Below are 27,885 nucleotides of genomic sequence, written 5' to 3'. Positions count from 1 at the left end.
TGGTCTTTGTCAAACCATTGAACAAGAAAAATTGTGCTGCCTTACTTTTTAACTGGCAATTAGTTTTGGTGAGTGAAGTGAAAGGACTAACTTTACGCAGTTGAAGCAGGAGGAAAAAAATGAAGAGAAAGTAACTATCAGTGAAAGATGCTTCTGGCTGCCTTTCAATTCCATATTCAGCTAATTCTACCTTCTGAAAAGAAGATCATTTCCACGTTTCTGTAACTGAAAACACATAATTGAAGTTATTTTCTTCCAGAGAGAAGCAGCTTCTTCTACAATGTTTGCAAATGGACAAGAAAAATGACCACATACAGTGTATTCTGAATGGTGGTGCCTTAATCACAGTATCATCTTCAGATATCTTTGCAGAGTTTGCACTGCAGTTTTTACCCATATGGATAAAGTCTTTTGTGGGGATGGGAAAAGTTCTTGTTGGTCAATGAACCACACCGACTGCAGAGATCCCTTTTCTGGGCAGCACTTACATCTGAGGCAGGTCTGGAGTAGAAAACATGTGCCAGGGAAACACTGAAACAATTATCAGCTTTGTGTACCAAAATAATTATGCAGTGATTCCACACGACTGCTTCTTTTGACCTGGCTTTTCAGGAACTGAACTTTAATAAGGAAGATGAGCCAGATGTTGCAGCATTTTGATAGTGACACAAGCAATTAGTTCATTTCCTTTGTAACATGAAGATACTTTCTGCTACAGGGCTTAACCCTGGAAGTGCTGGTGTTTTCCTTAACATCCCAACTAAGTATGCAGGACAGTGTTTATTTAGGAATGCTTCTGCATCTACACATGCTACTGCAATCCTCTCCTCTTCCTCAGCTTGCTCCTGCAATCTTCTCTTTCCTCAAGTGGCTCGCTCTTTGATGGCAGTAGCAAAGGAGGCACTCAGGTGCCTGTGCTTCCAAAGCATAGTCACTCCTGCCAGCTTTTTGCTGAGCTCTTTTCCATTTTCGTGGGTCAGTTTATCATCCCTGATGCTTCTGTGGTTAGCCAGACTGAGTGGTGCTCGGGGTCTGCAAGTCAATGCAGTCCCTTTCTTTGAGCTGTGTCTAGCTAAGGGAGTGGATATTTGTGTGCATTGAGGCATCATGGAGAAAAGAGAATGTGTGAAGTTAACTGGTAGATCAGACAGCAAATTGGATTTCTAGACAGCCTTGATTATTGTACAGATCAGGAGAAAATAGAGGAAGTTCAGTATAAACAACAACACCACAACTCTGTTTTGTAAGGAAAGCCAGAGTTATATTTTTACCCTGACCTAACAAAGGAGGAGGAAGGAAACTGTTTTGCTGAAACAAGCATTTTATATTGGACTAAGGATACACTTGCCTCTTTGTGTTTGTATGTATTCATGTCCCAGCAAACAGCACGTTCGTATGCATGAAATGCATTTTCCTGGAGGCACATAGTCAGCATGTGCCGTGGGAGGAGGAAGAACATGTGCCTAGCACTGCTGATGGTAGTGCTACACACACATACACTAAATGATGGTCAAAAAGGCATAGCATTTTAGTCAAAATAAGTTAAAGTGTCTCATAACATTGTGGTTTGTGTTTGTTATTTCTGCTGACATTGGGTGCTGGATAGGAAATCTGCCTGGTTTGAAAAAGTGCAATGTAGATAAAATACAAGAGCAGCCTATTTATTGTGTGTATGAGGCAGTGTGGCCTCCAAAACCAGAGAGAGACAGACAAAACTAAAAATCTGCAGATTTTGGTCTTCAATTTTAAAGGACCTAGTCCAAGTCCTTATGAATTAGTTATGGAGGGCTCCCCAGTCAGGAGGTGTGTGAAGCCAGCATGGAAAAGAGGGAAAGGCTTCACTCACCTCCTGCCAAAGCCTGGCTGTGGTGGCCTGCAGGTGCAGTGGCTTTGGGTTGCAGAGTGTTCAGTGTAGGTCTGCAATGCCAGCTACAGCCCCAGTGGGCTGTGTGTGAGGCTGGAAGGTGTAGGGCTCCCAGCAGCCTGGATGCAGGATTTATCTTTGCCTTAGAGCCCATGTGTGATTCTGGGCAAATTGCTTCAGCTCCATGTATCTCACTGCTCTTTTCTGTGAACAGACTGTGGCTTGTGCCTTCTGTTTTGGTCCATTTCTATTACAGGCCCCAAGGGTAAAGGCAGTGTTTCAGAGAGTGTGTGGACAGAGCCCAGCAGAAGAGGCTGGTGATGACTAACGGGAAATACAGGGATGGGAACCATCATCAGCTTCAGACCGTGCTGTCTTCTCCCTGCAAAGTCTAGGAAAGGAGTCTCTGTTGATGGAATGGCAGTGGTCATTTTTTTCTGCATGGAAACTGATATAGGTACAATAACTGGAATAGAAGCTCAGTTACCAGAATGATTTCTCAAGTTAATAAATCCTTGGCTACACTTATTGTGTTAAAATATATGTTCAGGCAAGATTTGTGATCAACTCTTAGGAACAAGAGAGCAAAGGGAAAAACCAGGTTGTTCCAAGATTTAGTGTCTTACATTGACTTATGGAGAATATTTGGGTTTTTTATTTTTATTTTTTAGGATTGTGTTATATATTATTTCTAAAGTAGATGTAGACTAGTCCTTCTAAAAATAGCCACAAAGCTCTGGCCAAGGGAGTCTGGGTGTTCTGTGTCAAATACCTGCTTCTAGGACTTCTAGTCATATAAATGGCCTTATCCATACCAAAATTATGTATCCCACAGAGATGACACTTATATGATTTAGAAGGCAAATGCAGGTGCCTCCCCATGTGAAAAAGTAAATTGTGGTAACCCAAACACATCAGCATGGTTGCATTTGTACAAAAAAGTTTACTGCTCTGTATGTGGACATTCAGCCTTTCCAGATACTCAACAGCTTCCTCAGGACAACTGCTAGACAATTAGAATTCCTGGAGAAGTGCACAAAATCATTAAATATTGTTCAGAAAAAAATTCATAAGCAAAGAAAAAAGAAAACATCCGTGGGAAAATCTGAATGTAAGTTAGGTCCAATCCATGTTCTCAGTCAAGGAAGCTAAATGTGTGGCAAACAGACTTTGCACAGCCCTTCAGGGAAATTCATCCAGCCTGGGGCTTATTCCAGGTACACTTTTTTCCCTAGGAGACCATGCCATCCCTCTCCCTTCTGAACTGCTGCTACTCTGCTGCAGAGTGGATTTTAGGCAGGCAGTGGGGGCAGCGGCTGTACTGAGTGTGTGCACAGCAAATCCAGCCCTTCCAGGGAGTACAGGCACTGCTGAGGCCAAGTGAGAAGTCTGGTGGTACAGCTTAGCATGGACCCTAGAAAAGTGTGATGGAGACAGGAACATGATGCAGGTGTTTGGGTTTTGGGAGTGGATGGTTGAAGTTTTATCGCAAAGTGCTGTTCTGAGGCCATCTCTACATTGATTGAAGGAGATTTCTCATTTGAAATCTCCTTCTTTCCTGAAAGAAAAAAGCATGGAAGCATATAGTTAATTCTCTTGAAGTGCGGTGCTTTAAAGCTGCTGTTCTCTGTTGAACATCACTGGCTCAATAAAGAGTCATCATGACAGATGTAGTCCCTAGAAGTGGTCAGTGTATTGTTTCTCCGGTGATTTTACATTTTCTTGCCATTTAAGTAGTTATGGAGCATGGAAAAAATGTTTCCTTGTTTCATATCAAAGGTCCAATCCTTGATGTAGGCAGCAATTAATCAATGAAATCATTTGCTTTACTAAAATGATGTGTTTTATAAATAAGTTAGTTTTCATATGCAAGTCTTTGAAGAAAGCAGTGCACACAAGGAGAGCTGGTGTCAGCATCTTTTAATCCTGAAATGACCGAGTTTCTCCTTATGGACACCAAACTTAGAAACTTTCTAAGAAACTTCTAGGCATAAGACTATTTCTGTGTTTCTCAAAATATGCCATACTTTGGGTGTTTTCCAGGGAGGAGACTCTCTGAGACAGGCTGCAAATACTGTATGCAGCTGTTAGCTTATGAAGGCCAAGACATCTGAGTTTCTACACACATATTAAAACCTTTGTATCTCTAGTAGTAAAAATATTTAGACCAGCTCTTGATCTCACTAATGTTAACAGCAGGATTTGTGTCGAAACAAAGAAGAAGAGACCATAACTAGCAGTTTGGGGTTATCTGTCTTTGTCCATATGCTCTACCACTGTACAATTGTCTTTTATGTTGTGTTGTTAAGTGATGGAAACTTTTACCAAGTCCAAACTTAAATGCTTCCAAAGCCTTTTTCAGTTTTGGAGAATGATTGTATCAAGTTATACTTGGAATAATCTTCTGCTTTATTTATTATTATGTGCTACCCAGTAGACATCTAATTATGGGGCACAGGATACTTCCCATTCTAGGAGGATATATAGTACTTCACTGGCTGTTCTTCAGAGTTTGTTTTCATTACATGAAGTTAGGTGTTTACTTGCTTGAATCCCTTGGGTCTTAAAAAAAAAAAAATAAGACAAAGAATGAAGTTCAACACTGAACAGCCAATATACCCCCTTACTGTGTGTGAATGCTTTTATACCACATCACAGGCTGTTCTTTTTTTTTTCAGAGTGGGTATCCAAGCTCTGGACCTGCATCAAGCACACCTGCCTTCAGGCCTGAGGATGAGCTGGAACATCTGACCAAGAAAATGCTGTATGACATGGAGAATCTTCCCTCTGATGAGTACTTTGGTGAGCCATGTCACAAGTGTCCGTGGCCCTCTTCTGTATTTACATTGTTCAGTAATGGGAGGCCTGACTGCTGCACTGGTAACGTAGTGACACTACTGTTGATGGATGTGCTTTCCATGCTTGGGCTGGAAGTGTAATCATCCATAGGAATTCCTCTGTAATTTCAGCATAAATCTCATGCTCACTCACTGTATGTTTATAGTCTTACTGGATATAAAGTTGAATTTTTCAGTGTCTGGTTCATTTTCACACCATCTGTCCCCAGCTTCCAGGCTACCAGTCTGAATTCAGGTGCGGTTGCTGTTGTGCCTGCCTGCCCCATCCCTTCTCATTGCAGCTGCAAAAAAATCTGGCAGTGTAAATGTGTTCTGCTTCCAAGGCATGGATTTTCATTTTCTGTGTGCTGGCACAGATTAAAAGGAAATCCATTTTAAGTCAATCAGGTTGGTTATACATGGGGACCCACGGTCCAACAAATACAAGTATGACAAATCTGGACTGATTGGTTCATAACGGTGTCATCTTCCTTACCTGGAAAAAAATAAGCATCTAATTTCCTTCTTAAGAGTATAGGGTATAATTATCTTAGGCATCTATAGGTGTAGAATTATATCTTGCCTTTACATGAAACATAGGTGATAAGGCCTCTGATCTCTGCACTGAAATCAGGAGTCTTGGGCACTATTGATGGATATGCCTGTGTGCTTGGTTTCTTACAGGCTTGGGTAATAATATTATTGTGAAACAAACTGCTGTAGTTTGTAGAGTTAAAGACTGGGGAAGGCCATTCATTTTATGTTCCTTATCTTCCTTTATTTCATAATTTCTTAAAAAATCATTTAGATTGCCCCCAGATCTATTTGCTATAGAGTTTGGTTGGACCGAAACATTTCTGGCTTAAAGAAACTTTCATGGTCTGGTTTAATGAAAAAGCAGGTGGGGACCACAGTTTCACTAACAAACAAGGATCTTGCAGTGGCAAGGATCTGATAATATGAGAAGATTAAGGTGTACTCATCAAACAAACATTGCCCTTGTAGGTGGCATTAGTATCAGTCCCAATTCTCTATCAGTACCTTCTACCTTCTGTGGGCTGTGTCCTAATAACCAAAATGTCTTCTCTGTAAACACTGATAGTCATCAGAGTTGATGACTATCAGAGATCTGATGTATGAGCAGGAATGGCTAACTGAATAAAAAATATCCAGGGAGCATTTTCTGTGTTGCTGCCTTTGACTTCATCTCTGCCCATAGCCATTTGGGTTCACACTCTGATGTTTTAAACGTGAAGCTACAACCAAATAAACATAGCATGTATTTGGCCATTAGCTGGGCAGGCAAGAGGTAGAAACTTTTTTCCTGCCCTCTTCAGGCAAATGGCTGAAGCCCTGAAGCACGAGATCTGATTATAGCAATTTTCTTAATGCAGGACTGTGTGGCAGGACTTTGCTGATGGACCAAAGCGCATTTACTTTTCCTGTTTTCCTTTTAGCCCAAGAAAGTAGGCAGATAAACAAACAGGATTCACAGGCTCCAAGGTCAGAAAGGACCTTGCCATTATACTGCAAAATGGCCTACTCTCAGTTTCTCCCAGAAACATGATTGAATCATGACTTTAAAAAAATAAAAAAGATCTAATCTTATCTTAAAAACTTCGAGCAATGGTGAGTCAACCACCTACCCTGATAAGCTGTTCTAGTGATTAATTTTCCTCACAGCTCGGAAATTGCTTCCTGAAGTGAAGCTTTAGTTTTGTTTACCACTTGTATTTATGAAGCTGCAAAGCTCGGATTTTGCAGACTAATATTGTATGACTAAGACTGCTCTGCTCTGTTTGAGAGGGTGGTACATCAAAGTTTCTTCATCCAGAAGGGATGCATAGCTGAAAGGGTGGGAACATAAAGTCTCTCAGTATTAGGTCATCAATTTGGCTATCAGATGGGAGGTCAGACCAATGCCATGCCAATAGCTCTTAATTCAGCAGGAGATGACAAAATGGAAAGGAGGCTTCAGAGCACTCAGAAGTTTTGTCAGTGTTATTTATATAAACAGTAGCATAATCAAAGATGGAATAATCATGCATGATGCACGGTGGAAAAATCAAGCAACAACCTTAGTCCTACCCTGGGCAGGTCATGTGTAATTACCAACTGCACCTGATTGATTTTCTAATTGCACTGAGTGCCACTGAAGTTCATCTCTGAGGCTTAGCATTCCTGATGTGCCAAAGAACCATGAATTGGGCTGAACATCTCCTCAGCTCCCTAAGCATGCTGTGCCCCATACAGCCTTCTGGAAACATTTCTAACAAAATACAGAATGCTGGAGTACAACTGCTTTTTAGGCTTAGGTACAGTGAAAGAGGTAGGCTGCCCTCATTTTTCTAGATTTGCTCCAGCCCAGGCTCCTCCCTGAGTCTCTGGAGTCACAGTGGATGAATCTTTCTGATATGGCAGTGCAGGCCTGGAGTTTTGTACTAATTCTGGCTATGTCAGAACTAAATACCCATCTCTACTTGAGCTGTCAGCCAGTGCCTTTCAGTAACTTCATGCTCATGTGGAAAGAACAAATTAAGTGTGGGAGGGAAAAAAAGAGTCTTTCAACTTTGGTTAACTGTCTCAACCAATATCTCTGCCCTTGTTCTTTAGTTGTTGAGCATGGTGGTGTGAACTGTACGGGATTCATATGGCACATTGATCAAATAATCCGAAAAAGGACAAATGGGCAGAGACACTGACTCTGATTTGCATTAAATATCTTATGCCTGAGGTCTAAATGCCATGGTAATTGTAGCATACCAGATAGCTGTCAGCTAATCACTTTTATTAGTTTGAATTTAGAAAACTGGATTTCAGCATATTAAAAGTTGGTTAAGAGCACATAGGTTTTGAATTGAGGAATCTAATTAACCTTGCTTGAAAGCTGCAAGGCGTTATATTAAGTCATGAAAATAATTTGTTATAATAATTACATTTGAACTGTCAGGCTGGAGAAAGGTCATTTTACTTGGTCTGCCAGCACTCTGGGATCTTCTCTGTAACCAACTTCCTTCTGCAAGTTCACTTGCCATATCTCTGGTTTTCAGTCAAGCCATCTTGGTTCTGTAGTCAGCAGAATCTGCCCAGCAGTGGGCAGGGTGAAGGTTCCTTGGGAAGGAAGAGGAGTAGGAATCACTAAAGTTGTCTGTTTGCCCTGGAAATGCTGTCTGGTACTGCTGGCATACCCAGTGAGCTGAGCAGAGGAACAGGACAGCCAACACTTCCATCCAGTCTGTGCTCACTGCACCTCTCTGCAGCTTCCCAGGTGAAACCACTGAAGGTGGTTTCAGAGTTGGGGGAACTGTTCTAGGCAGGGGCTGCTCACACAAGCACACACAGTTGGCAGCAGAGCATGGATCACACTGCCCTCCTGGGGAGCCTGGGAGTGTGGTGGGAGCCAGCAGCAGCATGCTGGAGACACTTGGGAGCAGCAAGATCGCAGCTGGCAGCTTTGTCTTGCCAGGATTACCACAGCAGCACAATCCAGTCGCTGGGAAATCCTCTAGCTCCACTGGCAAGGCAGTGCTTAAGCATGGAAATATCACTAGGCATAATAGTTTTTAAAAAACTCCTCTGAATTTTTAGGAGTTAAACATGAATGTTGGGTATTCTGCCTAACTTAACTTTGTTAGGACCACACTACTATAGTAAGTCTAAGCACCCCAATCCTTGGTGCATGACCCCTCCTACCCCCTTGTAGGCTCTGGAGTAACTTGTGGAGTGACTGCTCCTGGGAAGTCCTTGGCAGATTGGCAAATTAAAGTCTTTTAAGTCTAAGCTGCTCTTCCTTCTTTACTGATGATTAAGGTGCTGATCTGTGGTAGTTGGCTGTCTTTAATCAAATCCCTTTTTATTAGAAAGGATTCCCAAATGTCTTATGCTCTGTGCAGTAGGGATAGTTTCTCTCTATCACAGCCCTCCCTGTTGATAAATGTGCTATTGTAGACAGGCATGTCTGATTTGTTTGGAGAAAATAATACTTAGTGGAGTGGAAATTGGGTAAGGTTGAGGGAGGAGAAATAGATACTTATAGGAGATTAAAATGAAACTATCAAAATTGTTTGTTGGCCGCCATGGGAAATTACAGCCCTTGATTTCACATTTTAAAAAACCCAACAAAATACACACACACAAAGATCACAACTGTTCTGCACCACTGTTTCAAGTCTTATAGAAAGAAATTACTTCTGGCAGCTTATCAGTCTCTATCACCGTGCAGACAGTGCTGATTAAGACTGGAAAAGTGCCATTGGGGCCCCTCATCTCCTGTTGCCTTCTGGACTATGTCCCAGCTGAGTCACTCCCCACAGCAGTTTCCCTGACTGGTGGGAAGAAACTCTCACTGGTATTTTACCATAAATGCTCAAAGCTACCAAAGGAACCACCAGTTTTATGTATTGGATAATGTAGCAGTCTCCTTTTGTAGTTCCAGCATGCTGTAGGGATGCACATGGGGAGAAAAGAGATGCTAAAATCATCCTGTGGGAAATACTCAGTTTGTGCAGTAAAGGAATCTTGATTTAACTCTGAGCTGATAATTCAGGATATATAGATTTTTTTATGTGTATTTTCTGTGTACCCTGGCTTTGACAATGGGTGAAGAATTGGGTTGAAGAGCAAGGCCAAAGAAACAGGAGGCTTGACTTTCTTTTCTACTTCTCATCTTGACATCTTGACCTGTGGCAGATCATTTTACCTTTTCAAACTTAATTTTTTCCTATTCACTGAATTTGCTTGAGATGATTAGCAGCAGCACTCACATGTGTGTCCCCCATGGAGAAGCCTTCATCTCCAATGGTTCTTTGAGATGCCATGTCACAGTTAAGATTAAAGAATAACTGACACCACTGTTGAATCTGCCAAGGCTCTGCCAACCCTTCCCATCACTGGCTTTGCATCTCTATTTGGCTTCATAAGCTAAAATTCCTTCACTGGGACCTGAGACTTGGTATCCAAACAGTGTTGAGTGTGTTCCCTGATTTTGCTTCTTGAGAGTCAGGATGTGGGTTAGCAGGTAGCAGTCCAAGTCATGTATAGGAGAGAGGATAGATAGAGTCCATAGGAGGTTCAGCTGAGGAGACACACGATGGTCCAAGTATGACTTCCTTTGGTTCATGGTGTCTTTGTTTCCTTTGGCATGGCTCTGAGTACTGTACAGTTCTAGAGGCTCTAAAATGAACATGGTGTGTGTTGCATTCAAGTCTTGGTCAGGCATATCAGCAGCCTCTAAGAGGCAGAAGTAGCCACTTGGTTTCATCTGAATTATTACCAGAAAAAGAAACTGAAAGTTGTCATATCTTTCCTGTACTCTTAGATCTGTTCTGAAAAGGTTATCATTAAAAAAACCATATTATTACTACAAGAGCATAATTACATTGTAATTTTGCTATGTAATGTGATGTGTCTTTTGTCTAAAGGCAGGGGTTCTGCTGCAAGATGGTGTCTGTCCTCATTTGAACAACATCTGGGTCAGAAAATAGTAGGTTAGACTTTCAACAACTGATGAGCCGACAGTCATTTTCTGTTATGTAACTGCTCACAAAAGCAGGAAGAACAGACATATAATGGGGACCTTTTTCTCCATTGTTGTTCAAGTCATTATTTTTATATGTTCAAGCCATATTCCAGCATTTGTACACAGGCTACAAAGCCTGGGAGCAACCTCGGCTCAGGGAGGTCACAGTGCAGCACCATCAACATCCAGCGGCCCTGTTGTGGCCTGCCGCAAGGGGAGTCACCCTCCCTCTGCTCCCCAGGGGCTTTAATTGTCTTGGTAAATGGCTTTCAGAGCCTGTTTCTTCAGTCTCACTTCTGTCAATGCTTGCCACCCTTGTCTAGCTTTTTCGGGGAGTCCTCTGCCTGCCAGCATCCTTGCACAGCAAGGGGAGGTAAAATAAATTCATAAGAGTAATCTCAATTCAACCTGGACGGTGAATTTTAGCCCACAGTTTCAAAGTAAGAAAAGAAAAAGAGAAGGCCAGTGAGTGGTTGGAGAGCAAAATATACCATATCTACATGCACTTATCTCCAGCCATGAGAAAGGCAAGAGGCTGTGAGCTGGTCTAAGTTGCTTCTCAAGCACTTGAAAGACTGGAAATGGATGCAGAAGTTTGATTCTTCCTGCTGTTGATCCTATTCACTTACTCTGTATTAATTTTGGGAAACCTGTTTTATGAAGCTAAGCACCTAGATCTTTTTATGCCAGGGATCTTAGCCTTATAAAGGCTTGAGTGCACATCTTTTAAATGAAGATCCAGCAGATGTAGTAGTCAGGAGTGAGAGAATGTTGCACTTCTGTAAGTCCTGAGCACCTGGTACCCACATGAGCCAGGAGACAGGAGACTCACCTTACGATTTCCTCTTCATATCCACACAAGAGTGGTCAAGACTTGGCATCATGAGTGTTTCTAAAGCACAGTCTCTTCACAGATGGGATCTAAGTCTTGCATCAAAACCACAATTACCCCTTGTTACTGTAGGTCATAAAATCCCAGCTGGAACAGGTAGAAAGCAGCATGATTTCTGTGTTTTTAATTCCCTGGTTTAGCTTGACTTGCTGGCAGTCAAAATAGACATATTCTTACTTTTAAACAGAACTGATTTTTGATGCAGAAGTTATTTAATGAAGAATAAGTTCAGAATACCAAAGTAACATTTTATCAAAGGGATTCCCATGGTCATCTGTATGCTGTGAAAGAGAGGTGAAATTAGATTTATCCCAAAGTTTGTAAATAAAAACTGATAATCTCCTGCTGTCTTCAAAGAGGAGTGAAATGTGATAAATTCAGGGATGTGTATTTCTAAAGTACAGCTGCATTCTACATGATTCTTCTTGTTTAAAAATTAATATAGCCATGACCAAAAAAAAAATTCATGAGGGTGGTAGATACTTCTTTTGTTGTGAGAGGGCCCTTAGCGTGCTAGGGCCTGTACAGATGAATAGGAAAGCTCATCCTCTTTCAGAAAGACCTTTGAACAATGATGAGGCTATTAGCCAACCCCCATCTTTAACAGTCCTACATTGAAACAAACCAAATCTTTCTACCTTAATTTGACAAACAGTTCAAAGACAATCCAGCTTCTTCATGGTGAACTTAGAAAGTAAAGTAAATTCTCTGTGGACTGAAAGGGCTGAAGAATGAATAGTGAGCCATCAAGTCTTCAGCTGCAGTTCACTAGTCTGTAGCTAACTCAGATCATTAAGAAGTAAAAATTGGATCTACCTGCTGGCTGTTTCTTGCTCCACATGAAATGAGCTGGCTGGTCCCTGGGGGTTCTCTGTGGGGATGGTATCACCTGATCCACAAATTGTGGCACCTGGAGGACCCCTGGCTGGAAATCTCCTTGATGAGGCCAGGAGCTGAAGATGGACTGTTAGTTTAGGACATACAGGATGGAGAAAGTTACTTCTCTTGTTTTATGGAGATGAGTGCAACCAGGAGTTCCCTCCGTCCAGGATATCATAAGCACTAAATTCTCACTTACAGGTATTTTGAGAGGGGGTTTATGCGAGTGTCTATGAATGAGTGAAGATGTTTTTCTGGACTGTAATATTATAGAAATAATTTTCACTTCAGATAGAGCTTTGGAGTGTTTAAAGCCTCAAGACATTCTTTTGTCATGACTTGTAGCTAAGCTGGCAAGTGAGGCACAGGCATTCAGTTTTGGAGCTGGAGTTAGAAACCCTTCCAGCCGTGTGTTCGTGGATAAATCTTTGTCCCCATAACATGAAAACAGTATCATTTCTTTGTTTCGAGTTAGTTGTGTACATGACCTGACAGGAAGGAACCCTTTCTTTGCTTTTTAAAACCAAAACCAGCTCACCTGTTCTCTGAAGCTGGATGCACTAAATTTCCAGTTTGCTCCCGTGTTCCATTATGGCTCATTGTGCTGCAGTGGCATCCAAGGCTGTGGTCACACTGTACTATGTGCAAATTAAACATAGAATAGGAACAGGGTGCATCCCTCAGAGTTCTGAAACTGAAAAGGACCAGGAAATTACTGTCCCTAATTTACAAACGAGAGGCTGACTGGCAGAGTTAAGATGACTCACCTAGAGTCATGCTGAGATCCAGTAGCAAAGTGGGAATTGAGCCTAGAATTCCTTCAATTTCCATGCCTTACCCAAAGCTGCGGCCACACTCTTTATTTTATGTGAAAATCAACCAAAATGGACTTGTGAGCCTTGTCTGATAAGAAATCACAACCAGTCTGAAGGCTTTTCCCAGCATGCAGAGCAGAAGCTCTATTTTCCAGGGTTACTAACAAGGCTGTGAAAACAAGAAAGGGGGGGAAAATGTGCTCCAGGATCACACTTGATCATTTTAACTGCTGTTAATGTAATGTACCTACTAATGTTATCACACTTCAGCATTTAGATAGCTCAAGGCTATTAGGAAAATTGATAATTCACCATAGTAATCTGTTACTTTCCACTCTGGCAATCACTGTTCTACCAAAGTGGGGCACAGTGTGGCATTTGTTATTTCTTCTTCTGGTGGCATTTGTCTCATGCTGTCTTTTTTGATGGGGCGGTTTGTCTTTTGCTAGTAGCTTTTGGAGGTATTTTAGTGTCTTTAACTCAAAATGAGTTATTTCCAGTGGGGGAAAAGGACAGATTTTTTCTGAGAGTGAAATGTGTTAAAAAGAAGAATTAAACAGGACTCTCATTTGCTGAGTGTTCTCCAGCCTCTTCTCTTCTGATGGAAATGCATCAAAACTGTTTGATTTTTTTATAAGGAATTGCTTTGACTCAGATTCTGTGAGATGAATCATAACCCACTTTCTCATCTGAGATGCAAAAAAAAAAAAATTCCAGCTCTGCTGTCAGTGTCAGCATAATCAATACAGAGTGATTCTCAGTGGTGCAGAGAGGTAGGGGAGGATTAAAAGAATGAAAAGAATCAAAAGTAGCCAAACTTTCCTGCTGGTTTTAGTAAGCTGCACTGTTTTCATGTTTCCAAATGCACCTTGCTGTTCATCATGTCATGTCATGAACACATGTTTTCATGTCTCTGGCTACAAGCCAAGGTCACACCTGCTGCTCAAAAGTCAGGAGACTGTCATCTCAAACTGGCAGGCAGATCACGAGAAGCCAGCCCTGGCAGACATTCGGGATGCTACAAGCAGCCAAGAGCAAACCTGTTTTGATTTGTGAAACCTGCAGTTGAGATGTCCCCTGCCTGGACTGTGCCAGTGCAGATCGTGTCAGCTAAGCAGGAGAGAGTGGCAAAGCACTGTGCCTGTCCCATGGCCCTGCCAAGCCAGCCCCATTGAGGGAAACAATGTCGATAGCAATAGGATCACTGTGGGTGCAAAGCGGATATGGGAGACTACATCTGATACCTTGTCACCAGCTTTCATTTAGGAACTTGCTCATTTGCTCTTTTTTTGCTTTTTTTTCCTTGTGTGTGTGCCAGGACATGCACAGAGATGTAGAAATAATTACTTCTGGAAGTGTGAGCTAAGAGCCAAACCTCTGAAAAACTGTGTTCACAGCACCAGGGTAAAAAGGGGACAGCACAGGTAGTGACAGGAGTTCTGATGGTTGACAAAATATATCTCCCCATTGAACACAACTAGTTCAGTAAAACACCATGGCAATAGCAGACCCCTTTGTTGAGAGTTTAGGAGTATGGGTACAACCATCTTCCACAGCCTAAAGCACTCCTAAAGACAGCCGGATGTGGGAAATTAATTATTCTGTTTTGTAGGTCCTTTCAAATCACTGTCCCAGCCATGCTAAGCTGTTTAGAGCTGTGAACCAGTGTTCAGTTAGCAACAGTGTTGAACTTTAATATACAATTTCCTCAACAAATTCTCATTCCAGACAATATCTTGAGAGGTTAATAACTTACTGTCTGCTCAGTACATGTTCTGATTCTGTCTGTACTGTCAGGGGCAGGCTGGGCAGATGATGTGCTGCATTCTTTGTGAGTGCAGGTTGAAAGAAGGGATACTTTTTGTGGGGGTTTTAGTTGCTTTTGTTGTCACTTAAAATTACACTTGAAAAAAACCCCAGCTTTTTAAATGTCTCTATTTCCTCATGGTGTGCTTGCTGTGAAATGCTTCAGCATGTGACTGTCAAAAAAACTGCAGAAAGTCTGAAGCCTTTTACCTTGAATTTTCACTTGTGTTGATGAATGGCTGGGACATGGCAATATTGACTTTCCACACCTTTTAGTGCAGAGTTTGTGATCACATGAGCTAAGGAATTGTGTCTGGCTGAGCTGGAGGGAGGCATTTGAAAGGACTCTGGTGTGGGTCCTTTATGCTGTGCAGAAGCCAGCTCTTCTGGACAGCAAAGTCCTAGCGATTGTCACTGCCAGCGTGGAGCTAATTCTGGTCATGTGTTCTTGTTGTCATCTCCATGAGCTGGGCAGCTGCTTCTCATTTCTGTCCCATGCCTAAAATTAGTGAGAATCCTAAAATTTATAAATATGTGTGTATGTACATACACATATATATATATAATGCAAGATGCTATGTGGAGTCTGAGTCTAATGGTGGTCCTTTCTTTCCCATTCTCCATCTCAACATCTCACATCAACTGATGCAGCTTTTGATGCTTACATGGGTCATGTGAAATGTGACTCTCCAACACTGGCAAATCTGATGTGTCTAGTTTAGTGGAGGGGGAAAGGTAGGGTAGAGTGGAAGGGCAGGACTGGGGAAAGTATGGCTACAATAACAGTGGCTGTTTGGGTGGGAAATTTTAAAATATTCCATCTTTTATCTGTATATGCCTAAAATCATTGTCTTCTTCTAAAGGTAGAATGACAAAGCTCAGGCTTCAGTGTGCTGTGCTTGTGTAGTTCCATTAGGCCACTACTGATGCTAAGACTACTGTAACCTCTTATTCTATGTATACTCAATTTCTGTGCACAGCAACAAAAAGGGGAGGAGAGTGAAAAATGGAGGTTGCTCATGGTCAGATTTATTTCTACTGTTTCTTCACAGGCAGAATTCAGAAGGTGAAGGAAGTGGAGCATGTGCACTGCAGATGTGCACAGCTGGTGCACTGCCATCTCCATGGTATCCTCTGTCAGAAAGGCGGCTGAGGAGAGCCACAAGGCCTGTGCCAGTTACATGGCCAGCTCCTAGTGAAAGCTTGTCATTTGGACTCTTTCGGTCTCTTGCTGCCCTGCTGTCTCTAAATTGAGTGAGGAATGAAAACTGCTCTGTTTAGTCACACAGGGAAGAGTCACATATTTTCTTGAGGGCTTAGGCAAAAAAAAATGCACTGATAATGCAAGTTTTAGGAGCCTCAGCAGGAGGGTCAGAGACAAGCTTTGGAAAAGAGGCCACCCCCAAACAGTCCAGAGTGACATTGCTGCTCTGGCGTTGGAGATCTGTGCCCTGCACTAGCTCTGGTCATGCCTGGTCATGAGTAAAAGGTTTTGCTTGTTTGTAATGCCCATTGATCCAAGTTTTGTGGTCTTTTAAACAAAAACAATATTTCACAGAAAGCCAATTAGTCTTGGGACCTAGGTGGGTTTTCTGTTATTTCTTTGCTCTGATTACAGCAGGGCATTGGATGAGGAGCCATAACTAAGCTGTGTCAAGTCTACAGACTCTGCTTCTGTTTTGTACAACTGCAAGGTGTACACTCACAGTCCTGCTGCCTGTTGCCCTATGTGGCACAATTCTCAGGGAAGACAAGGTGACTGACCTGTGGCCTTGAGTCCTTTGTAAGTGACAGAAGTCCTGTACTGTGAGTAACAGCTGTTAGGTAGCGTGTAGGAATGCTGTGCATCCAGCAAATGTCTGATTACAAGAGCTGTTCTGGCCTAGGGAAATTGCAGAACCATTTGTTCAAAAGAGCAAAAATTTCACAGGATGATGTTTTGGAGCATGGTCTGATTGTGGCACATGGTGGCTCACATCTCAACAGGGTGACTAGAAGATGCTGCAACTGACATCAGCTTGGCTACAGTAAAATCAGTCTGACTGAATAAATACTGCCTAAACTCTCAGGACATCAGTGTGTGCAGTAGCTTCATTCTAGTGCTCTGGGGAACAGAACAATATACAGCACAAATGTGACTGTAAAATGAAATATTAATATTGTTTCCCCATGGCAATTAACTAATTTTGTGTCACTCTTAGCTGGGAATATCACATGATGACCCTTAATACCTCAGACAGGGCTCATCTGCATGAAAAGGAGCTTGTAAGACTTTAGTCTGAGATTTCCAAAATGCCAGTCTCTGTCTTTTTTTTTGCTATTGTGAGGTTCCTTTGACTTTCTCATGAAGCAATACTGGAACTAAGGCTTTTTTGCAGGTGTTCTAATGTTTGGACATGGATCTGAAGCTTATCTCAGACTCTTCTGGAGTTATCTGGTCTAGAATAATGGTTATAGACTTCCCACAAGCTACTTAATGCATTTTGTTTTGTAGGTCCTCATCTGTGCAGGGATGCTTAGAACAATGGAAAACAATGAAAGAAATTTCTAAACTGTTTGAAGTCCCAAAAGGTTCTGTTTTGAAGGCTTTTGTAAGGTGTAGCTTTCTGTTGGGACAAAAGTCTCCCGCACCTTTTTCTTATGCTGGAGCGGGAATAATATCTTCTCTGACCTACCCATCATGTCTGACTTTGTCAACATAATAAAGCTGCATCATTTTATGTGCCACTGGAAACCAACTGACTTAAACCACTGTTGGCTTTCTGGGCTTGGTCATATAAATTCAAAAGAAGTCGACTAAGTTTACATCAGCTAAAATCAGGCTTGGTATAATCTGTCTCTACATTTACCTCAGATCTAAATTTGGAAGTCTAGTGGATTTCAAATGATTCTGTGTATCACATGTAAACAAGTCCATCAGTTTTCCCTACTGTCACACCAAAGAGTTTAATGAGGATTAGACACCTTTACTGTTTTCACAGTGAACTCCTATGAATGTAGGAAACCAGTAAAGAGCCCTGAAAGTTTCAGAGCACAGCGTTTTGCCAACTTTGCTCATACAGAGTTGCCGTCACTGGTACGGCACGTTCAGAACGTTTTCCAACTCCAAGTTTTTGGCAAACACAATCCCTGCTGATGATGGCCTTTTCTAATGCCTGCTCAAGGGCATTGGACTGGCAGAACGCATGATGAGCTCTGGATATTGAATCAGTCCTTTCTGATTGGCTCAGCCGTGGGAGGGAGGGAAAGCTTTTGCGGTTTCAGTTTCCATTGGCACAAAATTTTCAGGTCATGAGTTGTGTGAATAGTTCAGGAGACAGGGATTGGTGCCCTTCATGTGGAAGCCAATTCAGGAAGAATCTTCCATCTTAGTAGTACTAGGATGAGTGATGAATAGTACTTTGAGCATGCCTCTGTAGATGCCGGTCAACATCAGAGCCTCCTCATAGAGAACTTGAGGTGAAATGTCAGGAAAGTCTTTAATCATGATAAATAGATCAGTACTCACAATCCTTGTGTCTCCTCCTGTTAGTCAACAGGCCCTAGAGTCAAAACCACCACCTCAAACAGATCAGACTTAATGCCACTAAAGAGCTTGGCTTTATGGCGTGAGGTTTTTTTAACTTATTATTTTTTAAGCCTTGCTAATTTTAAATCAAAAGCAGTAGGATGTGTGAGAGTGACACATACAATTGTGCAGATGGATTTCCACATACTTTCTTTAAATAAAATAATAATTGTTATAAATATATATCTCGTATTTTGCACTAATACACTTGTGATGGAGGCCAAGCAAGAAAACTTTGATATCCTTAAACAGCAAGCTCTGACAATGTGGCAATCAGGTGAGTGTAATGATCTGTGAATAGTTGATATGAGTACTCCATCATGGACTCCAGATGAAGCATGTTGCCACTGGGATGTTATTCTCAAATTTAGAGAGTTATCAGTATTACTTTCCATCTACCCTGGCCAGTAAAAGCAGGTTCCATGACCTAAAGGAGGAGCAGAATTATAGTTATTATTGCTGAATTACATCAGTCTAATAAATATGGTGTCACCAACATCAAATGACATTTTTAAAGGACTTTTGCTTTCAATACCTATGTCACATTTTAAGATTATGACATGTGTGGTCATTCTGAATAGGAACAAATATTGAATGTCCCCTGCAGATTCAGAGTACTTGTCCATCCCAGGTTGTAAAGTTCCTGTTATTTGTCCAAGAGAGTAAACAAATATTGGACCTGGTTGGAAAGATCTCAGATTTTGGGGTGAAGAAGGAAACCTCTGTCTAGTAGGTTGCTTTAATGAGGAAAAAAACCCAGCATTAATTGATTCCAGCTACTGAGAAATTTGGAGTGATGGAATTCATTGCAAGGAACAGTGGATGCTCGCCATACAGGTGAGGTGGTTTCCAGTGCCTGAGGGATGTGATTTATGGCAGGGCTGCTGTCAACACACAGACAGCACATGTTTCAAAACAGCAAGGAAGCTTTGGGCTGGTGCTGGATTGTGAAAGGCAGGGTTTTCAAAAGACCTGAAATAAATGAGGTGCTAGTTGAAATTCGGTGTGACATCTTCTCATACAGCCAGGCACCTTTGAAAACCTCAGGCCTTAACATTGTTGGGTCTGTGAGAGCTGCCATTTGTTCAGGACACTACTCTTTGTCAGATTCAGTCTCTCTTCACTTTTTTTTTTTTTTTTCCTTTCTTTTTTTCTTTTTCACTTTTGGCAGTAGAGAGATAGGTTCCCTCCCTGCTTTTTGGAATTTGTCAGATGTTTTTCCTCAGGCAAGCATGCAGGAGGCATTCCAGGTTGGTAGGCCAGAGCCAATGGCACAGGAAGCATCTCTGACTCAAAACTTTGCCATTATTCAGGCAATTTCATCTTCACCACTGAACAGAGCCTTTGGTAAAAATCAGCTCATGCCACCCCCTTCCCAGTGATGCCACGAGGCAGAGACAAGCTGCAGAATACCAGCTGGAGCACAGTCAGGCTATGGAAGAGTGAATTGAGTCATTCATGCCCAGCCATAATGTGATTTTTGGCTGGGCTTTAGTCTTCTTAACCCACTGGCGGTGCCTATCCTGGGCTTATGAAATGGATTGTCTGGGCAGGGGGACAGAAGTGGTTTGAAGTGCCCTTGTACAACATGGATATAGTTGGAGATGAAAGTCTTTGGGACAGGGGACATTGTTTGCTCTGTGTTTGTCCTGCACCTAACACCACAGACCTGTACTTGGGCTCCTTGAGCCTGCTTTCATGTTGGAAATGGCAAACCCAACCACAGTCCTTTGTGAATGTGTTAAAAGACAGCTCATTTTTTGACCTCAGTGTAAAAGCTGATGTCTGTATCAGTGTGAGTCTTATCTGGTACTTTCTGACTGCGCTCTGGGTTCAGCTCTGTAAGAAAGCTCAGGAGAATTTGATCTATGTTTAAGGTGTGCTTGTACTGAGCAGCAGCATGAGCCTGTGGACAGCCAGTCACTGGTTCTCCCCAGCTGGAGGAGGGACTGGGAGAAGCTGCACAGTGAGCACCAAGGCTCTGAGGAGAGCAGCTGGTCTGGTGTCCAGCTCTGCTCTGTTACAGCCATGGCTGATGGACGGGGTCAGGTGCAGCAGCCCTGAAATCACCCTCTGCTGCTCTACCAGCAGGGCTGGGCTCCTGAGCCGGGGAGGGAAGGAGCAGGCTGGGACAGCACACTCAGAGAGACACCTGCCAAAGGACCCAGACGGGCCAGGCAGAGCTGCCCCATGTAGCTGCTGCCTGAGGCTGCTGCCACTGGCACCCCCCGTAATGATGGGGTGTTTTTTGGTGCCTTTCCAAAAGAAAACCCTGAAATTTGGTGCAGCATTACAGAACCAGCCCAGGGGGCCAGGGGATAGCTCAGGAAATGCCCCTCTTCCCATGGCCCCTGAGGAGGAGTGATTCCTGCCTGGTATCCTGCCTTCCTTTCCCTGCAGGAGATTGGTACAAGCATGGTTGTGTCACCCCATGTGCCGTTATATATTTGCTGGTTTCACGGGCCAGGGTTTATCATGCAATAAGGCTTTGCAAAGGGAGTGGCTCAGTGCTTGTTGCTGTTGGGATCACCAAAACTGCCAAAATTTGTCTGATCTGCAGCTTGGCCAGCAACTGTTCCCCTTTGCTAAGGTCCTTCCTAGGAGGGGTAAGCTCCCACTGAATCAGCTTTGGGATAAGTTGCCCAGAGAGAGGTTTCCTGCCAGCCCCACTAGGACTTGGCTGGTAGCCTCACCTTCACTAGGGCTTTAGTAGAGAGCTGCTGAGGTTGTTCTCTGGATCCTACACATTGGTAACATCTCACTAAAAAATAAGATTTCAACATTAGTTAGTGATGTGTTCCAAGGAGAAGAGTAATTTTTTGGTTTAGAAAATCTTATCTTCCTATGAAAGTACAATAAAATTGAAAGCATCGGAAAGGCTCACTTTCTTCAAGCCTTTATAATTTTTACTCGATATTTATTTTGCAACAAAAAAGATTTTTATGTGTCTTGCTTTTTGAACTTACTACATACAATCAGAGAGGAATACAGGAATGTGGGGGAGTTCTGTGAGAATATAAATTTTTAATTTTTTAATTTTTTTTGTACCAAATATAATCATTGCACTCCTTAAAGCATTTGTTGGCTGGGTTTTTTTGTAAAAATTGGCCCCAAACACAAACACTCTGATAATTAAAAATAATAATTATGAAATGTTACTTCTTTCAATCCAACTCTACACTTGAAACTTAAAGCTACTTCTTTGCCATGCCATGCCCAGCTCAGCGCAGGCGGGAGCAGGGGAGGGGGAGCAGGTAGCAAGGAGCGGCCAGCAGGGCCATGGCACGGTGTTTGCCGTGCTGGAGAGCCCGGGGGACACAGAGGCCGGAGGAGGATTTGCTGTGGCTGCCAGGGACACCCCCGTGCCTGGAGATTCTGCGCTAGCAGCTCCTTCCCCTGCTTCCCGAGCCCTTCCGCGGATACACAGCCCCAGTGTCATCTGGCAGCTTTCATCGGCATTAAAGGAAACATTTCTAAAGGAAATAGAGTACATTTTACTCTCCCTTGCATTTCCTTGATCGATTAGCAAAGGGAGGAATGTTTCCTTTCTCCCACTCTTTTTTTCACCCTCTCTTTTGTATTATTTCTTTTTTTTTTTGTCTCCAGATGTTAGCGGGGCTCTATTTCAAGCCGTTCGCACATGGTAAAACACGTGCCAAAAAGTTGACACAATGTAACAACAACAACGGGGAGGGGAAAAAATAAAAAAAGACAAAGCATGCTGCAAAAAAGGTGTTTGGGACCTTAAATACTGTAGAGCATCACTGACCCCCACTGGGCTGGCACACTCACTGCACATCATGCAGCGTGGGGACGGGCACCTCCTCCGGGTGTGGGGCTCAGGGACCCCCCAGCCTGCCGGGGGAGCATCTTCCATTCGGTCCTGGCAGCTGCTGTAGGCACAGCCGAGCCTCTCTGCTTTCTCTGTGCCCATCATGAGCGGGGTAGGAAGGCTTTGGCTGGGCTTGCTGCGAGGGGCATTGTGGCTGGATGGCAGAAAGGCTCACTAGCGGTATCACAAGGTACCTGCTGAGATTATTTTTGCCCAAGTGCCTGGTGAAATCTCTGTTGCTGGAGGTTTTTAGGAGCAGGTTAAACAAGTATCTGTCAAGAAAGCTGTAGAGAGAGTTGATGCTGCCTTGGAAGCAGTAAGATTGTTTCTACATCTTCTCAAGATACTGTTCAACCTGAATTTTTATATTTTTTGGGGGAAAATCAGGAGTGGTCCTCTCCATTTTGTGACTGCAATAATTTGGGGAGGTACCTCTCATTGTAATCTGCTTTATATCAGAAACAAGCTAAATTGTGTTTTGTGTCCCAGGATGTTGAGGAGAGGGGGATGTAGATGGGTGAAGGATCACCACCACACAGGTGCTGAAGGAAGCAGAGGCCTTTCTTTCTCTGTCAACAGAGGACAGCAGCAGAGGCACAGAACTGTGTGTGCTCACTTGCTGTGTGGCTCAGCCAGGCTGACAGAGTGATCTGCACAAGGAGCAAATTCCTCCTCCTGGGGAGGGAATTTTAGCAAGACTGGTGCTGGAAGCTCCCTCTGAAATGGAGGTTTTATGCCACAGGCCCTTCTTATCATCAGGCCTTTTCAGAAATAGTCTTGTGGTTATAGAAACCCGACTGTGATTGAGAAGATACGGTTTCAGTTCCTGGCTCCATCATAAACTTCTTGTGTGACCCTTGGAGGGTTATTTAACCTGTGTGGGTCTCAAGTTCCCTGCCTGCATGCTGGGTGTCTTAACAGTCCTCTGCCTTCCCTGGGATGTTGGAAAGGTTCACTGTGAGGCCTGGAGATGAGCTAGGACAGTAATCTTGTGATGAGCAGCATGAAGAAATGTTTGAGAAGGTAGAGTGTTGGCAGAGTGAGCCTGCACAGTTGCAGTGCGTTTGCTCTGTGGTGTGGAATGGGACCTCCGGGGCATACTGAGAATGTGTCAGGTTTTTACAGCCAAGCAAAGTGAGAATATGAAGTTGTATTGTGGTTGGAGGAAAGGGATGCAAACAACACGAGAGTGCAGCTACTGCACAGTGCTGTACAGTAAAAATGACAAGTAGGTCACTGCAGGGACCTGTACATCTGGAGTACAAGTGCAACACAGTTAAAGCAGAATAACCAGGACGCAGTAATTAAATCATGGCCTTGGATTTAATTTATGAAGTGTTTCAGGCACACATTGCAGCATGAAGCTGTGTATACTGTGAAAGATTGTGTTTTCTGACGTCTGCTGAAGAAGAAGGAATTAAGATTGATCTGTCTCATGTCCAAAGGCTGTGTAAGACAATTGATGCATACAGCCTGCTACTGTCAAATGGTGACACTTCAAGCTTGGATCCTGGTATGATAAACCATTGCCAAGGGCTTCCCACTCAGTGAAAAGTCTTGAGTTCAAAAGCAAGAAAAGGATAGGTAAGAAAGGCAAGGGTAAGGTGAGCTAAATAATATTGTTTTCTACAAAATGCCTCTGGGTTTCCCTTTGTACCATTATTGCAGTGCCCTGAGTGCCAAAATGTCAGAATCATTCTGGGACAAATATGATTAACACGTCTTCGTCTAGCACAATGTGCATACCTCCCATGCACTGTAGGACATAAACCTTCCCTTGTGGATCAGAGATCCCTCTTCTATTCCCTTTGGATGAATCAAAGAACCCAGGACCTGTTGCAGAAGCTCTGACACTGGGACTTAACTTGATTAGGGTGAACTAAGTTAAGGTCTGCTCTTACACTGTTATTCTAATAATCAATTTCTACTCCTGTATCTCCTTAAAATTGAGCAGTTGTGCCTGTATGACATAGGTGTCCTGAGGAATCCCACATGCTTGGGAAATACTTGAAAACCTTTGGATAAAAGTCACTAGGAGAGAGGAGGGAGAGAGGGGAAAGTCTTTTTACATTGTTGACTTATGGTCAACGTTGTCCTCGAAATGCTGTTTTGTCATCAATATTTCTTCATTAGGAATAATGATTTTTCCACATTTACTGCCAGCTGATTCAAAGCCATCCAAAAGCAGAATGTGTCATGAATCTCTAAAATGCATTCACTGGCGAACTCTAAACAGAGATGATTAGAAAAATAACACAGCGGAAATATTGGTTGTCTTGAGGCTGCCAGGGGAACTTTTCGTGAGATATTTTGTTCAATGTATTTATATATTTTAAAAGTGTTCTTGGTACCATTTTGAAAAGGCAGTGTGCTATATTTTTTTTAGTTCTTTCTTGCATTGTGTATCAGGGCTGCAGTGAGAGCCGGGGAATACACTTAGCTGATCAAGGGAAATTGTGTAATTGATAGGCACTGAGGATATGACCTTGTGGTGTATTCCCCCAGTACAGTTAGGTGGGAAAGCTTTTTCCATCATGCAGAGTTTTTTGAGATATCAACGTTTTTTCCCCACATTTCAGCAAATGCAGAACCTCCCTACTTTGATGCTTTTATCAGAAAATTATCCCCTATCTCTTCTCTACATAGAATGCATGCTTTGAATTCATGAATTTAAGTCTTTTGTGGAGAGGTTTGCACATTTTCTTTCTGCTTTCTCTGCTCTTGGCATCTGTTGTTACTGCCTGAATTGTCTGTGTTAGGCAGTGTACATCACAGTGGTGCTGCCAATGGCTTAATGTCTAAGTAGGTATGACAGAAAAATAATGCTGTAGCCTAGAAAAGGCTACTGAAGTCTCTGCATGTGCAAACAGGAGCATCTCAAGCCACCTGTGAGGAGCTACATTGCCTTTATCTTCAGCTTCAGTGTGATTGCTATCAGAATATTACTTCCATAAGCATTAGTATGACATGTACCTATTCCATCATCCATCTTCAGTGGTGGATGTTTGTCCCATTTGCTCTCATTGCTAATCTGATGCTAAAAAGTGACTCATGTCCTAGATAAGGTTGAACACCCTGTGCCTAATTCCTCATCTCCAGATTATGCCCACTTTCTGGCCAAATCTTGAAAATCTTGATGAGTAGCAGCTCAGATTATGGCCTGTCCTATTAATCTTCAGAGTTAAAACCTGCATCCAAGCTCCAGTGACCTTGAATCTCTGCAACATCCTTTTCAAAAAATGCAGTTTCTCTCTATTCATGCTCAACTAGCTGCAGAAATAACTCTCTGGCTTTTAACTTAGGCCAGATCATTTCTGCCTCTTAGTCATAGAGTCATAGAACATCCTGAGTTGGAAGGGGCCCACAAGGATCATTGAATCCAACTCTTAAATATTTCTCCTCTGGTTTAATTTCTGCCTCATATCAAACAGAAGCTTCATGCCTTTACCTGCATGACCTGTAATGACCTATTCCCACCCTTCTTCCTCTAGTATTCTCTAGTGACATACCAGCTCATCCTTCTCATCTGAAGGCGTCTATGTTCAAGCTTCAAGCACTTACATTCTCTTTTGTGTTGTCTTTGTCCTTTCTTCAGAAGCATTCCATTAAACTTCCTTTAAACTCCCTCCGGGTCCTCTTTCAAATTCTGCCTTAACCTTTTCCTTTGCTGTGCTGTCTACAGACTCCTTGTCAACAGTAAAACATTTAGAGTGCTGAGAGCACAGCTTCCCTTGCTGACTGGTTTTGTCTGATTGTTTCCTTCTATTTCCTATCACTACTCAGTTGTCATTGCTTGTATTAGGTTATAAACTCCTGCAGTTGGGTCCTTCTGTGAATTCTGTGTTTTTCCAATACCCTGCAGAATGGATCGGTTCTATAATCTGAGCAGCCAGGATCTGGGGTGGTATAGGTGAAAACCATGTAATAATAGTAATTAGATAACAAGAAGTTAGAACATGGCATTATGTGCAATATGAGCTCCTCTTCTCCCTTCCCCCTCTTCCTTTAGATTCACAATATTTCAAATTTTTTACACAATAGAAGACAGTAAGTGAGGAGGTTTCAGAATAGAGTATCGTAGCTGATGTATCCATTCAGCTGCTGAAGTGTTTCTGTGTGAAACTCACTAATGATGGCACTTTCAGCACGGAAGCCTCTGTGGGCACTTCTGTACATCCCCCCAAGGTAAGACCACCATGTGGCAGCCAGGCTGGGCTGAAGGAAGGTCACAGCATGGCCAAGGTTATGAACCTCTTTCATGCAAAAATAGAGGACTCCAGTCTCCCAGGCTTGCTGCCAACATATCGCCTTCTAGTTTTGCTGAAATAATCTTGAAAAAGGATCTAAAAAGGGCTGAAGGGGCAAAAGAAGAATGTTGAAATGACATAGTTTCTCATCTTCATGCAGTTTAGTGCTAATTTTGTCCTTTGTCTTTAAGCTGCCTTTTAAATGCTGTTTGTGGGAAGCAAATGGGTCACGTTGTTCTGTGTTTCTACTGTAATACGCTGCCTGCTATTTTTCTCTTAGATTATTTGTGTAATCTTTTTTGTGCAATCTGTTTGTTCTTGAGTCTTGCAAACTTTGCTACTTCTTTCCCAATAAGCAGTGCAACTTGTTCTGTGTTCACTCATGGGTATTCTGCACACAACGGACTGGGTTATTTGAGCCAGTGTGAAAATATTAAAATGGGGAACATGTGTGGGCACTTAATTGTGGTGAGCCCAACCACAAATACCTTCGCCGTTGGTAACTGGCACACAGGAAAAGCAGACCTTTGTTTTGTTTCTATCAGACATAATGATAGATGCATTGTTTTTAGTGGGGTTTTTCTGGTTTTCTAAGGAAATGGGGCTTGTGCAATTGCACTGCCTGTGTACATGTGCCTGTCTGCTTGTCAGTTGACAAGCCTCACCAACACTTGAAACTAATAGCCATTTTCAACTACATTTGAGCGAGTTGCAGGAGATGGGAGAAGAGACAGGTTTTTTTGCAGAAGTCTTGCGAGTTCCCAGATTGCACAGAGGTCTGCAGAAGGTGCAGTCTCCAGTGATCACATTGCTGCAAACCAGATTAGTTGTGTATTTGCCCATGTACCTTTTAGTGGATCCAGCCACCCAACTGGAGCTCCCAAATTTTGGCTATTTTGGCTTATTTGCTTTTATCTTTTGGGTGAGTGAGTCAATTGGGAGAGTTGCCAGGCACTGAGCTTGTGTTTTGATTCTCACTGGAGTTGCCATGTCTCATGAAAAACATGGTTTGCTTAAGGCCACAGAGTTACAGTTTGCATATAAACTTATAAAAAAGGAAGCTTTCCTGTGTGAGAGTTTATACGAGCATTTCTGTCTGTGTACTTAATAGCAGAAATTGGACTTCTCATAAATGTAGCCAGGTTAAGTCTGTCGCTGCCTCAGTGGGAATCTTCTGTGGAAAAACCCAGAAAGAGGAAGGAAAGCCTTAGGAAACCAATTTAAAGGGGAGAAGTTGGCCAAGACTCGTGTTGTGCTACTCTTTGGTTTGTATCTGATCACCAGCAGTGTAGTTAGGGAATACCTCAGAGCTATGGGGGAAATGTAGCCTCAGGACCCCTTTGGGAGGCAGAGATGTCTTTATATGCCCTTTGCTTAAAGAGGGGACAGGGGTACAAAGGCACTGAGTGACTTGTCAGAGATTACAGGAGTATGTATTTGAGTTAGGAAACAGACCCAGGTCTCCTAGCACAAGTACAGCCAGAAGTATGGTTTCCATGTAGACAGCTACTTCAGCAAATGGAGAGATGTCTTGGTCAAAGAGGAAGATAAATGCTGAAGCACATAAGACCTGGCTAAATTATGAATGTGAGACGAGAAGGAGGGGTAGAAAAGATTCCCACATGTT

General features: G+C 42.6%; 1 protein-coding gene across 3 annotated transcripts in view; it reads left to right on the top strand.

The window, feature by feature from the left end:
• The window catches only part of LPP (LIM domain containing preferred translocation partner in lipoma), a 311,346-nt gene that overhangs the window by 223,361 nt on the left and 60,100 nt on the right, over positions 1–27,885 (top strand). For all 3 annotated transcript variants that reach the window (XM_015637754.3, XM_015637755.3, XM_015637753.3), the window contains one exon: positions 4,543–4,666. In XM_015637754.3, the coding sequence (XP_015493240.1) occupies positions 4,543–4,666 (124 nt within the window). The remainder of the gene's footprint in view (positions 1–4,542; positions 4,667–27,885) is intronic.

This window comes from Parus major, chromosome 9 (assembly GCF_001522545.3).
Source record: "Parus major isolate Abel chromosome 9, Parus_major1.1, whole genome shotgun sequence".
Taxonomy (NCBI): Eukaryota; Metazoa; Chordata; class Aves; order Passeriformes; family Paridae; genus Parus; species Parus major.
The sequence above is the reverse complement of the archived record's forward strand: the minus strand, read 5'-3'. Positions and strand labels throughout refer to the sequence as shown.